The sequence below is a fragment of the Oncorhynchus gorbuscha genome, linkage group LG21 (assembly GCF_021184085.1).
Source record: "Oncorhynchus gorbuscha isolate QuinsamMale2020 ecotype Even-year linkage group LG21, OgorEven_v1.0, whole genome shotgun sequence".
Classification (NCBI taxonomy): domain Eukaryota; kingdom Metazoa; phylum Chordata; class Actinopteri; order Salmoniformes; family Salmonidae; genus Oncorhynchus; species Oncorhynchus gorbuscha.
In genome coordinates this window covers 30,472,757-30,486,427 of record NC_060193.1, presented here as the reverse complement: position 1 = coordinate 30,486,427, position 13,671 = coordinate 30,472,757, and the positions used below count along the sequence as shown (strand labels likewise).

Sequence of the window (13,671 nt, the reverse complement as noted above, 5' to 3'; positions counted from 1 at the left end):
CCAAACATAGAAACATAAAATAAGGAAGTAATCTGCCATCTTCTCCCCCAATATCAATATATTTGGGGCGGCAGCGTAGCCTAGTGGTTAGAGCGTTGGACTAGTAACCGGAAGGTTGCAAGTTCAAACCCCCGAGCTGACAAGGTACAAATCTGTCGTTCTGCCCCTGAACAGGCAGTTAACCCACTGTTCCTAGGCCGTCATTGAAAATAAGAATTTGTTCTTAACTGACTTGCCTAGTAAAATAAAGGTTAAAAAAATAATAATAATAATATTCCCATGTCAAGCATAACTGAAATACAAACAGTATATCGAAAATATCCACAATTACAGTCGGTTCTCATGCACAACAAGACTAAGACAACCTGAAGACAACAAATAGGATCGTCCACAGACAATAGAAAGGGCAAGCAAAAACAAACTTAAGGGGTCCCAACACACAACCTTGATGCACACCAAGAAAATCCAGTATTATGCTAAGAGAAAGAGAAACAGAGCGATAGAGACCAGGGGGATCTGGTGCGTTACCGTGACTGTGAGGAGGTAAATTGAGATGCAGGGACGTCTTAGGTTTAGATTCAGGTGGTAGTAGGGGGTCCTGTTTGAGGCCTAGGGGGAGAGGGTGGAGACGAAGCACAGGGAGGTGGTTTGACACGTCACACCTGTGTGGGTAGGGGAATACTCGCGTGGGGTACAATTGAACCACACTTGTGTAGAAAAATGGTGCTTATGGTAACTCTGATGGGGGGTTGTGGCGGTGCTGACATTAGAGAAACAATAGGCATTTATTCTATGTAAAACTGTCAAAACAACAACAGCAGAAACCATGCAGATATTGTGGGAAACACAGCACACAGAAATGTAATACCGATAGGTCTAAAACAGTCATTGTGTGACTCGTTGGGTGCCATTGTTAATTTAACTATCGATTAGTTCAGAGTTTGTACACAGCTGGGGATGGGGGACGTGCAGTGTTATCACTGCAGAGCCGGGGATCAAGTCTAAAGCTGACACTGCACTCCACACCGGCGGCCCCATGGGTCCAGGACAGCGCGCTAGGGACCAGGGGAGGACTAGCTACCTCTGAAGTAGGGCACATAGTTGTGCTGCTGGAGCATGGCCAGTGTGGTAGGGTTAAGGGGCAGAGGAGAGTTTCTGCCTCCAGGAGAGACTCTGCCCCTGGGAGAGATTCTGCCAGGCACTGTCATCCCCCCAGGCATTTGCAGCGCCCCAGGGTACTTAGGGGGTAGGCCCTCTGAGTAGTGCATGGGGAGGGAAGAGAAGTCCCTAGCCAAGGGGGAGAGGTACTTAGGCCCCCCCGTGTAGGCCGAGGAGCGGGGGAGGGAGCTGGAGTCAAGGGGCTGGCCATTGTATCTATTACCCATTGCTTTACTGGCCATATAAAGATCCTCTGTAGGGGAAGATGGTGTAGAAGGACAAGATGGTCTTTAGGTCAAAGAGGACGCTGTCCATAGTACTGTCCCATACCCAATAGACAAATACAGTACAGATTCTGTGGTAATACCATGTAAAAAAGTGATGGCATAACCATCTCATTCAAAGAGAAGCAATGGAATGAATATTGATGAAATGTTAGAAAATTCTGCAAGGGGAAAAAAAAAGAACAGCATCTTGGAAAAAACACGTGCTCTCTAAAGTAATAGAATGAGCGTGGCAAATCAAGACGAGGCTTAAATGAGGGGGTACATTTTGGAATATGATGCACATAAATATTACATCATACACCAGGGTTGGGGTCAGTTTAAATTCCAGTCAATTCAGGAAGTAAACCACATTCCAATTCAAACGTCCGTGTACTTCCTGAATTGACTGGAATTTAAATGGAACGGATCCCAACCCTGTCATGCACTATATGCAAATGCTGTATATTAATGACTACAACTGTACATATTATTCTATTATAATAACGTATAACATACAGATAACAGCTAAATACTATGTTCTACTTTCCGATATGTCAACTCTATACGTCTTTCTATATGTCAAATGTGCAAACATTCTATATGACAAATGTACAAACATTCTATATGTCAAATGTACAGACATTCTATATGTCAAATGTACAAACATTCTATATGACAAATGTACAAACATTCTATATGTCAAATGTACAAACATTTTACTATGTGCTCTTTTTTTTGTTGAACTGCTGCTCGCTGGAGGTGAGGGGGGGTACCTACCTGGCCTGCTGTAGTTCTGGGGGGAGCGGGACGGGGTGTACCCTCCATACCTCCCCTGGGAGCTGTTGGAGCTGGGGCTGGAGGGCCTCCTCTGACGGGGAGACTTCTCTCCGTCGCCCTGGAAACCAGGACAGGAAGTTACGTCATCGCAACGTCACACAAGGAGGGCAACTGAGGACGTCACGGACACAAGCCAAATACCGAACACGGAAGGTTCGCGGGAACGTTCACGACCCCCTGCCGTCGCGGTGGGGTGCAATACCACGGAATCATAGGAATGTGTGTTCCACGTCAGATTATTGGGGATTCGCTGATGTTATTTTGATGATCGGGATCAATCACTGTAGAGTGTGCGAATGTCCATGAAAACCACCCTTTTGCGTCAACGCACGCACACAGGCACGCACACAGGCACGCACACTTCAAGTCTAACACACAGCCATCAATAACATTTGAGAGGAAACATAAAACAAAGTTATGGGGAAACATTGAAATGAGTCATGTCCGGGTAGAGCTCAGTATGAGGTCCAGGCATATTTTACCTCTGTTGGAGCAACTGGGGTAACTACAAATAAAGAGGGGAAGACAGAAGCAGACGAGTAAAAGATTTGGCAATGGGCCCTCAGATCCTCAAAAAGCTCTCCACCCCTGTACTGGTACCACCTGTATATTGCCAAGTTATTGTTACTTACTGTGTATTTATTTAAACTTTTATTTACTTTTTATACTTCTTCTCTATTCTCTTTCCCTCTGCATTGTTGAGAAGGGCCCGTAAAGTAAGCATTTCCCTTTTAGTCTACACCTGTTGTTTGCGATGCATGTGACGAACAAAATCCGATTTGATTTCAGTCAAATGAACTCATATCATCTGAGGTAACATGAGTTAACCGAACAAACATGATTGTAGGCATGACTCTGACATTCCTTAGGCGTTGGGTTTAATGAGTATGACTTGCTTACTTGCTATACCCCTCCCGATGTCTACAGTTGTGGGAATGTTGAGGGAAGGAGCAAAACAACTCCAACTTAAGACATTTTAGCCAACTAGGCTGGGAGAGAGCTGTGATTCAACGGAGGGAAGGAGTTTCCTTTAAAACAGGAAGGAAGGATACTTTTTCTGCGTAAGGCTACACGAGACTGACGGATAAAGGTCAGTTCAGTGGTTGGCTTATGGAGAGAGAGAAAGAGAAAGAAAAAGAGAACGCAGCTCCCTTGCTCCTTCCCCGTGTCCCCCCTTACATCTCCGTAGTGTCGTTCCTCTGAGGGGTAGCTGACATAAGGAGCGTAGGAGAGCATGTCTGGCCGGTCGATGTTGTAGATCGCCTTGATCTTTGGCAGAGCAGCAAGGTCCTTGTAGTCCAGCATCTCATCTCCTAGTTTGGCCTGGGACACAGAGAAACACGCCAGCTCAGTATTTTTAACGTCAACCACTTTGATCATGGGAAAATGATAATGGTATAGGCAATTCACTCGAGCACAGTTGAAATACCGTCGTCGACTTAGCACAGTCGACGATCAATCAATCAATTGATTGCATTGCTTGCTCTTTGGGGTATTATGCTGGCTATCTATAAAACACTTTGTGACAACTGCAGATGTAAAAAGGGCCTTATATATTTTTGCTGTTGACTTGATCACAGTGGACAACCTTGGTACTGGAGACCTACAGGACCGGGCAGGCTTTTGCTCCAGACCATCACTAACACACATGATTCAACTAATCAACTATTCATCTCGATATTATGTCATTGAATCAGGAGTGTTAACGCTGGGCTAGAAATAAAAAATAAAATAAAAACCTGCATACACACCACAGGAGGTTGGTGGCACCTTAATTGGGGAGGACGGGCTCGTGGTAATGGCTGGAGCAGAATTGGTGGAATGGTATCAAGTACATCAAACACATGCATTCCCCATGCATTTGATGCCATTCCATTTGCTCTGCTCCAGCCATTATCATGAGCCGTCCTCCCCTCACCAGCCTCCTGTGATACACACTGTTGGGCTCCAGGACCCCGGGTTAGTGGCCCGCTGTTGTCCTGTGACTCCCTCTAGTGGTAAGATGAGGTGGCGCTTACGTAGATGACCCTGCTGGGAGAGCCAGATGCACTGGAGGCTGGGACAGAGGTGATGCTCTCAGAGGAGGTCCTGGTCACCTGGAACAAGGGCGACAAGGAGTTAACTCTGCTCATTATCATTGAAAAGGATTGAAAGGGAGAGAGAAAGAGACAGAAACACATGTATCTCTCATGTATCTCTCTTGAACTTAAAACGACACATTGCTACTCTCAGCGAGTTTCTCTGTGGGACTAGCATTTTTCACAACCCTGCCACTAACTCGAGATGAACTCTGAGCCTAGGTTAACATATAGCAGTATAACAACAACACTCGAGATAACGTTCACCCCTCCTCTGGTCACAAAACACTATGCAGCATCATTCAAGGTGAAAGCAGTGGTAGTGGTGATCAAAACAGTCTCCTGATACAGTGACACCAGACAGACACAATAGTGTTGTTCATTAGTGAAGCTCAGGTGGGCTACAGTGATCAGTGTCAAGTTTAACCACCACCTACTCAGCCGTTAAGAGTTGAAATTGGGGCTAAATTCCATTTCAACCTAATCCACCGCCCGAATTGAAATGGAATGGATCCAAACCTCGGCTATTGCCATACTACTACAGTAAAGACACTTCCTGTGTTTGGATCACATGATCATCCTAACGGGATTATGGGGAAGTGAGTATCCTGGGGCCTGGGCTAGGTACAGTAAGTGCTCTGTGGGCGTGGCTAGCTACTGAGCGTGAAGCCGTTCGGGGGTCAAGGTTGAGGGGTCAGGGCAGCCCATGCAGAGGTTGGAGGTGGGTAAAGGGATCTGGGCTGCACATGCATCACAAACCTGCTGCTCAGAGACGTCATTGAGCTGTATCCGGACCTGCTTCTGTGAACAACAGGTGTATTACATTGGGGAGGGGACAGAGTACTGGTCTGGGACCTGGGCTTATTGACTTACTGCACAGTAAGTGCACTTATTAGGTGCCCTTTGTTCAGGTAATCAAGATCAACACAGTCCCAGTCAGTCAAGTTGTGCTGCTTCTTCTCTACGGATGGAATCCTGACTTGAGACACACGGTGATGTACGGTGTGAATCAGTATGACTCCTGGATACTGTGACCTAGCCATAGTTCGACTGTGGAGCTACTTTCGAGTAATCTCTTGTGGACAGATGCGCATGACATAAATGGTAGTAGCATCTGTCGACAGACTGTTGGATGCGACGACATAACGAGTGACTTTGTTCCAGTACGCTGGTTTTCCGTCACTGATCATTCGGACAAATCACAATTTTTCGCAGGAGCTCGCATCTTTCCAATTTCGTAACGGGAGGGGACATTTGGCCCACGGACTTGCCCAAAACTGGCTGAGCGTTTCCGTAGCCTTTGCTAGCCTGGTTAGTATATTTTCCAACACGTCTTCCCCCATAGAACTTAATTATGTATCTGACGCAATTACGTTACTGGTGTGTCCGAGATTAACTTTAGAGAAGCCTGGGTGTGGAGAACCAGTGTGATGCGTGGTCATCCTGTCTCAGAGAGAGAACTCACCTTACTCTTCTCCTCCTGTCTGGCTGCCTGTCTGCAGGGAGGATGCCAGATAGAGTTGCCTGAGAGAGAGAGAGAGAGAGAGAGAGAGAGAGAGAGAGAGAGAGAGAGAGAGAGAGAGGGAGGGGACAGAAGAGAGAACGAGAAAAATAGGGAGGAGCGAAAGAGGGAGAGCGAGGAACACAGTGAGATGCATCCACTCAAATGTCATATTCTCCCCACAGCCACGGTATCTCCGACAAAGAGGCATGAGTTCGGCAAGCAAGAGTACAACCCCGCGGCCCCATATACACGTGTGACTCATAGCAAATGAATTCCTGCGCCATCAGAAAGGAAGCCGCGGGAGATGGAGACAGGTTTCTTGTAAATCACGGACGTGAGCCAAGCCAACAGCTCCAGTGCACCAGGAGCAGTAAATAAGAAAGAGGGCCGTAGAACGGTGAATAATAAGGCTGAGTTTTGTGTGAGGTGATTCATGCCATGGACATTCAGTGATTCACTAACACTGTGATCTAATTCATTAGCACTGGGCAAATGCACTGTGGTTTTATGGCAGCTGGGCTATTAGTGAAGGACGTTTCCATGCTGACGGATGGGTCGTGGGTGCATTTCTGAGTGAAAAGAGGGAGAGGGAGAGAGAGAGAGAGACAGAGAGAGAGAGAGAGAGAGAGAGAGAGAGAGAGAGAGAGAGAGAGAGAGAGAGAGAGAGAGAGAGGGAGACAGAGAGGGAGACAGAGAGGGAGAGAGAGAGAGAGAGAGAGAGAGAGAGAGAGAGAGAGAGAGAGAGAGAGAGAGAGAGAGAGAGAGAGAGAGAGGGAGGGAAGAGAAAGACGTAGAGAAAGTGAGAGAGACAGAGAGAAGAAGAAGAGAGGTTGGTCCACCTTGCAGGTACATCTCCTCTCCCTCTCCAAACATCTGCTCACACCTGGCACAGCGGGCACATGACGGGTGGTAGTGTTTCTCCCCAGCCTGGCAAGGGGACAAGAGGTCAAAGGTTACAAAGTTACAAAGGTCAGGAATGACATTGAGCACGAGGAAACGAGCTTGGAAATCCACAGCGAGACGGAGAACACTGAGGGCGGGGCAAATGGGAAAAGGCGAAATAAAAGAATCCACAGTTGGTTGAGAAAACATTTAGTCTTTCCTCTCGAATGTGAGACGGATGTTTGTTTTTTCTCGTCGTCAAATACACCGATAACCTTCATTCCCGGACACAAGTATATCCACAACCAGACAAAAACCACATATAAAGACAAGTTTGAAGAAAGTACTTATAGAGGCATTACCTGGATGTACAGTTGTATTGGTGTCACAGGCTGCTGACACTGCTGTTTGAAACGTCCCCTAGAGCGTGTCCAAACTAATTCCCATCCGGCCAGCTTATCCAATTAAGACGAAGGTGACGCCGAGTCAGAAGATGACGACAAAAGGAAGTGCAGTGCTACAACTTGAGCACACGGGGGTGCTCTGGTACAAGCTACGCTACAGTTTAGACGCGCACGGCGCAGATAATGCTGCGGGTTGGCCATGGGATCACTAACCTATGTCTACAGTTAGGAACATCCGAACCTTCGTGAAACTAATCGAGGCGTCTGAAAGGGAACACCGGCCCAGTGTTTACATGACATCACCCATGTTTATTGTAGCCACGTACTCTATTAGTAGACATGAGATCCATCCCACCACCCTGTAAGCAACCTATGCGGTTTGATAACCATGGTGACATGAACGGCTTCACATTGAGATGCTAACGTCGGATGACACGCTATTCGTGACACGTTCATGAATTCCACAGAGCTGTTGGGAGGTGGTAGAGATGATGCATGTGTCCATAATGACATGATGTCATGGTGTGGATTGCATCTAGGTAGGGTTAGCTGACGAGAGTTTCTGTCTCTCTCTGCCTCCCTTTCTGCCTCCATATATGTGTCTCTCTGTTTATGTGTCTCTCTGTTTCCCTTTTTTTAAGTGTAGTAAATTTCATACAGTTTCTTGACTGGGTCCAACTTGCTAATAATCACCGAAATGACAGCTAGACAGTTCAGGGAGCATGGAAAAATTCCCAAAAACGATGAAATTTGTAACGGCGAGGAAATACAACACACTTTCAGTGCGGCCCATCCGGACCTCGTTGAAGACCGAATGCGGCCCCTGGGTCAAAATGTGTTTGAGAGAGAGAGAGAGAGAGAGAGAGAGAAAGAGAGAGAGAGAGAGAGAGAGAGAGAGAGAGAGAGAGAGAGAGAGAGAGAGAGAGAGAGAGAGAGAGAGAGAGAGAGAGAGAGAGAGAGAGAGAGAGATAACAGGCTGGAATTGGATCCCTATTCAAACAAGGAAAGTATGGCAGGGTTGAGGACGGAAATAGATAATGCTACACTAACAACAATACAGTGTCTCCTCTGAGCGAGAGCAAGCTAGCATTTAGACAGGGTTTGGTTTTGAATTATGAGTAGGCATTTTGGTTTTGAATTATGAGTAGGCATTTTGGCTTTGAATTATGAGTAGGCATTTTGGTTTTGAATTATGAGTAGGCATTTTGGCTTTGAATTATGAGTAGGCATTTTGGTTTTGAATTATGAGTAGGCATTTTGGTTTTGAATTATGAGCAGGCATTTTGGTTTTGAATTATGAGTAGGCATTTTGGTTTTGAATTATGAGTAGGCATTTTGGTTTTGAATTATGAGTAGGCATTTTGGTTTTGAATTATGAGTAGGCATTTTCTATGGACGAGGCTTTGTCATGGGTTGCCGTGTTGGAGGTTTGAAATTGAGGTGTGAGTTTGATACCGTTGTGCTTTGGTTACTGACATTGAAGTGGCGGGTGGGTGTGTTGATAAGTGAGAATGGCAACCAGACGCTGAACTGCTAGAGGGACGAGAGGGCAGGTCAGGAATCAGTCTGCAATTTTCTCTCTCTCTCTCTCTTACTCTCTTTTCCTTTTTCTCGTCATTCTCCTCCTCCCTTCCTTTCTCTCTCTCCCTCCCTTCGTCTATCTATATTCATCTCTCTTTGCCTTCCTCTCTCCCACAGTGTTTGTGACGAGGCTGGAAGGCAGGGGAGGTGATCTCAGAATGGATTTTGGTAAGAGAGGCAGAGTAGAGCAACAAGGCTGACACACACACACACACACACACACACACACACACACACACACACACACACACACACACACACACACACACACACACACACACACACACACACACACACACACACACACACACACACACACACACACACACACACACACACACACACACACACACACACACACACACACACACACTGCAGTGGAAAAGGGGTGGTTGGGTGCACAGAGAACAATGGGCAATACAATGTCTTCTCTCTCTGCCCTGTCTTCAAACCAGCCGACCCTACATGGATCGACACCGCCCTAAAACCCTATCCTTCTCTCCCTCTTACCTCCTCAATCCTCGCTGTGACCCTAAAACCTTATCCTTCTCTCCCTCTTACCTCCTCAACCCTCGCTGTGACCCTAAAACCCTATCCTTCTCTCCCTCTTACCTCCTCAACCCTCGCTGTGACCCTAAAACCCTATCCTTCTCTCCCTCTTACCTCCTCAATCCTCGCTGTGACCCTAAAACCTTATCCTTCTCTCCCTCTTACCTCCTCAACCCTCGCTGTGGCCCTAAAACCCTATCCTTCTCTCCCTCTTACCTCCTCAACCCTCACTGTGACCCTAAAACCTTATCCTTCTCTCCCTCTTACCTCCTCAACCCTCACTGTGGCCCTAAAACCCTATCCCTCTCTCCCTCTTACCTCCTCAACCCTCACTGTGGCCCTAAAACCTTATCCTTCTCTCCCTCTTACCTCCTCAACCCTCGCTGTGGCCCTAAAACCTTATCCTTCTCTCCCTCTTACCTCCTCAACCCTCGCTGTGACCCTAAACCTTATCCTTCTCTCCCTCTTACCTCCTCAACCCTCGCTGTGGCCCTAAAACCTTATCCTTCTCTCCCTCTTACCTCCTCAAACCTCGCTGTGACCCTAAAACCTTATCCTTCTCTCCCTCTTACCTCCTCAACCATCGCTGTGACCCTAAAACCTTATCCTTCTCTCCCTCTTACCTCCTCAACCCTCGCTGTGACCCTAAAACCTTATCCTTCTCTCCCTCTTACCTCCTCAACCCTCGCTGTGACCCTATTCACCCTCTCTCTATGGATTGTCCACACAACTCTCTATAGTTATAAACCCACTTGACACGAGCCATTTAATACTACCCACATCTTCTTAGACCCCAATCAGACCATTTAACTACAACAATTTCCACCAATTTCATGTTCTACCAATCTTCCTTTAGACCCCAAACTCCATTCAGGTTAAGCCTCCCTAAGGCCCCTCTATTGGCTTAACCCCCCCCTCGTGCTCAATGAGTTAATCAACCCCAAATGCCGTGACATTTCAGTGCAGGGCAGGAATCCTAGGCAAGGCTCCACAGAGTCCTCAGTGCAGGACAGGCCCGGTGACTGGCTGGGTGGGACCCTCTGCCCATAGAAGGCAGAGCTATCTCTGGGTGGAGCTCACTATCTCTGTCTGCTGATCCTGCTTTGAAGGGGGGGGGGGTTGCAGCTGGTGTGCTAAACCGCCTTGAGGAAGCCACATTTCCCTACGCACATTGTTGTGCAGTAGCCCTGTGACACACACACACACACAAACAAAAACGTACCCTCCCCACACCCCGCCCCCCGCAGACGCCTCACAGCTATTCAGTTGTGACTGATTTGATTGAGGTTGGCAGGCCGCAGCAGCTGAAGCACATATCCGGGACAATTACATACAGGCCTACTGTGTGTCTCTTATGTATTCTGTGTGATGATGTAATGCTATGCAAGATGAAAGAGACACGCGCGCTCATTATATTTCTTATGTTTCTTATGTTTTCGCCAGTCTCTCAGAGCCTGGCAACCGGATACATGTTTATGAAAGGAGAGCGTGTGAGAGAGAACGAGAGAGAGGTGAGAGAGAGAGAGGGATGTGAGAGAGCAGGAGCGGGATAAGGGGGGGGGATCATTGTTTGCGCTTCCATATTTGTGTCCTCGTCAATGAGGGTTACAGGGAGTGTGGCCAAGACCCCCTCTTAGAGCTAGGGCCTACCCCTGTTACCCGACTTCCCTCCCCGCTGAGAGAGTATCCTGTGACCCTCCACTCCACCGGTGTAAAACGAGACCTCTTTTCCACTGAAGTCATCTCACATCTCTCATTGATTTCTTCTCCTGTTTTTCTTTCTTTCTCTTTCTCCGTCTCTCTTTTTCCCTTCCTGTCATTCTCTGAGAGAGAGAGGGGGGGAGAGTGAGAGAGGGGGAGAGTGGAAGGTGTCAAAGCCATTAGCCCAGAGAAAGAGAGAGAAAAAAGAGTGAAATGAGGGGATACCCAGGAGGGAGAGATAGAGTGAACTAAACATGCAGCCATAGATAGGGGATATCTGTAGTCTAGTCCCACAGGACAACAGGCTAACGTGGCTTAGGTATCGCTAGACATTGATCTAAGGTCAGTGTAGTGTTTCTCCCACGAATGGTCGAGGTGACGATTGGAAGAGGGTAAGCGGATCCTAGATCTGTGCCTATGGTACACTCCTACCCGGAGTCTTACTGTCACAGACATGGCAGAGATGCAGTACTGTGAACGCTAACGGATTGGAAACGTGTCTGTGGATAAGAGTGAGTAGCCATACTGAGCCGGCGCAAATGCAAACAGTGGCGAGCCCAGGGGGACGTCGACACCGGGGGAAACGCCGTCGTGTGGATGCGTTAATGCGTGGCTCCACCACAAACAGATCCATGTGAAGCCATGCGGTTCCATCCATATACGACAGCTGAGAACCTTTTTGGGACTTTGAAGACCTAAGTTGGGTTGATTCGTACCTCCACTTCACAACATCTATCCTTCCATCCCTCCGTCGGCAGATAAAAAGTGACATATAGGTGTTATAACGCGTCCTACCTCCAGTACTTTGCCGGTGATGTACTTCTTGCAGCTGTCACACTGGATGCCGTACATGGCATGGTAGTCCACCTCGCAGTAGGGGATCCCATCCCTAGTACAACACACACACACGTCAGAGATCCCCCCCCGTCAGCTTTCAATACATACTGCGTGACCTTCGGATGCTTCGGACAGCTGCTATCGGAGAGAAAGAGAGTGACACAAACCGACACAGAACGAGAGCTATCTTGAATTGCGTAGTAACGCACGTCACATATCAGGTCCAGCATCGTCTGGAACTGTGAAAATAGATGGAAACCCAAGAGAGAGATGTTGTCCGAAATGGCACCCTATTTTCCCTGTATAGTGTACTACTATTGACCAGGGCCCATCGGGTGCTACTTGGGAACACACACATTTTAACCCACTTAACCCCACAATTTCTCAAAGTTTTCACTGTCATTATAAAAGCCCGAGTTATTTTTTCGGCGTTGACAAAGTCCTTTCTGAAGATGATAATTGATTTAATGTGATGAGTGATTCATTTTACATCTGTCCCTCATTCTAAGGTCAACCCTGTTACATGTACTGAACTCTCGTTTTAATATGGTGAAACAGTGAACATCTAATAGTCAAATCATAGTGGAAGAGCTGGTGAGCCGGTTCTACTCTTTTCGGCCATTTTCCGGTGTTTTATGGTGGAGAACTGAGCGGGTCAACCGTAACACATCAACCATGTTACCCATCGATAGACAGGCTGGACATGTTTTTACAAGAGAACCATTTTTGTGAAGCTTGCATTCAACCGCAAACTCCCTGTTTCACACAACAAGCGTCCATTCTCTCTGTCATGAGGGGATATGTAGCTGATTTAAGATGAACTCGTCCACCCTGTTACGGTCACCCCTGTTACGGCCAAACCTGTTACTTTTGAGATGGGGAAAAAGGTGTTATTTATGAAGTTCGGCATGTGCTCCTTATGACAGAATGTTCAAATGAGATGAAATCAAAAGGTTTTCTTGACCAAGCTGCACTTTTCAAAAGGTGGTGTTGAGGGGGTGTTAAGGTCATGAGGGACTCACTTGCTGATGTACTCTGCGTTGAGCACCTTGTTGCACACCTTACACTTGAAGCAGCCCAGGTGCCAGTGTTTGTCCAGCGCTACCAGGGACTGCTCGTTCTTAAACTCCTTCCCACAGCCACAGCAGTCTACATGGGGGAGAAGGGGTGGGCAGAGAGAGAAGGGAGAGAGAGAGAGAGAGAGTGAGTCAGAGAGAGAGAGACGGAGAGAGGGGGGGAGGGAAAGAGAGATAAGGGAATGGGAGAGAAAGACACACGGTATAAATATAGAGATGTATCAGGAGGAGAGAAAGAAACAGACTGGAAAGTGTTTAGGAAGTAATGGAGCAAGAGATACAGTATATACTGTATAGGCTATGTAGATTGAGAGAGAGTGATAGTGAGAAGAAAGATGAGGATGTGTAGTGTAATGTAGGGTGACTTACTGTGGACAGCCTGTATGGGAGCAGGGCTGTTGGCAGGCAGGGGCTCTGTACAGTTTTGGCAGATACACTCTTTACCGTTAAACGTCACGCGGTCACCGGCAGGGAACGGCTGTCTACCAATCAACAGACAACGCAAGACACCATCAGTTCACAACGCAAGTACGATGTCACAATAGCACAGAGATTCAGGTCACTCAACAGAATGCACTATCTCTGTGGACACTAAAATGTGCTTTTGTTTGTGTTTTATGTTTGAAATGTCAGATTATGCGAGATGTAGCCCCGAACACAAACAATGAACACATTTCCACACATAACGTCCTAGAAGGGAGCAGTATTACTGAAGAATGTCTGTCATGACACTGCATAATTGAAGGTGACTGTGAAATGTCTCCATATAAACCATACCACTCAGAATGTTAATTAAAG

General features: G+C 47.1%; 1 protein-coding gene across 13 annotated transcripts in view; it reads right to left on the bottom strand.

Moving 5' to 3' along the window:
* Positions 1–13,671, bottom strand: part of ablim2 (actin binding LIM protein family, member 2) — a 118,854-nt gene that overhangs the window by 26,484 nt on the left and 78,699 nt on the right. For 5 of the 13 annotated variants that reach the window (XM_046318746.1, XM_046318744.1, XM_046318749.1 and 2 more), the window contains exons 4-14: positions 13,243–13,355; positions 12,820–12,946; positions 11,756–11,849; positions 6,683–6,770; positions 5,805–5,863; positions 5,099–5,140; positions 4,280–4,357; positions 3,441–3,584; positions 2,202–2,319; positions 1,082–1,411; positions 529–609 (exon numbers count right to left, since the gene is read on the bottom strand). In XM_046318746.1, coding sequence (XP_046174702.1) covers positions 529–609; positions 1,082–1,411; positions 2,202–2,319; positions 3,441–3,584; positions 4,280–4,357; positions 5,099–5,140; positions 5,805–5,863; positions 6,683–6,770; positions 11,756–11,849; positions 12,820–12,946; positions 13,243–13,355 — 1,274 coding nt within the window. The remainder of the gene's footprint in view (positions 1–528; positions 610–1,081; positions 1,412–2,201; positions 2,320–3,440; positions 3,585–4,279; positions 4,358–5,098; positions 5,141–5,804; positions 5,864–6,682; positions 6,771–11,755; positions 11,850–12,819; positions 12,947–13,242; positions 13,356–13,671) is intronic. The other 8 variants (XM_046318754.1, XM_046318756.1, XM_046318757.1 and 5 more) reach the window with 5 other exon arrangements.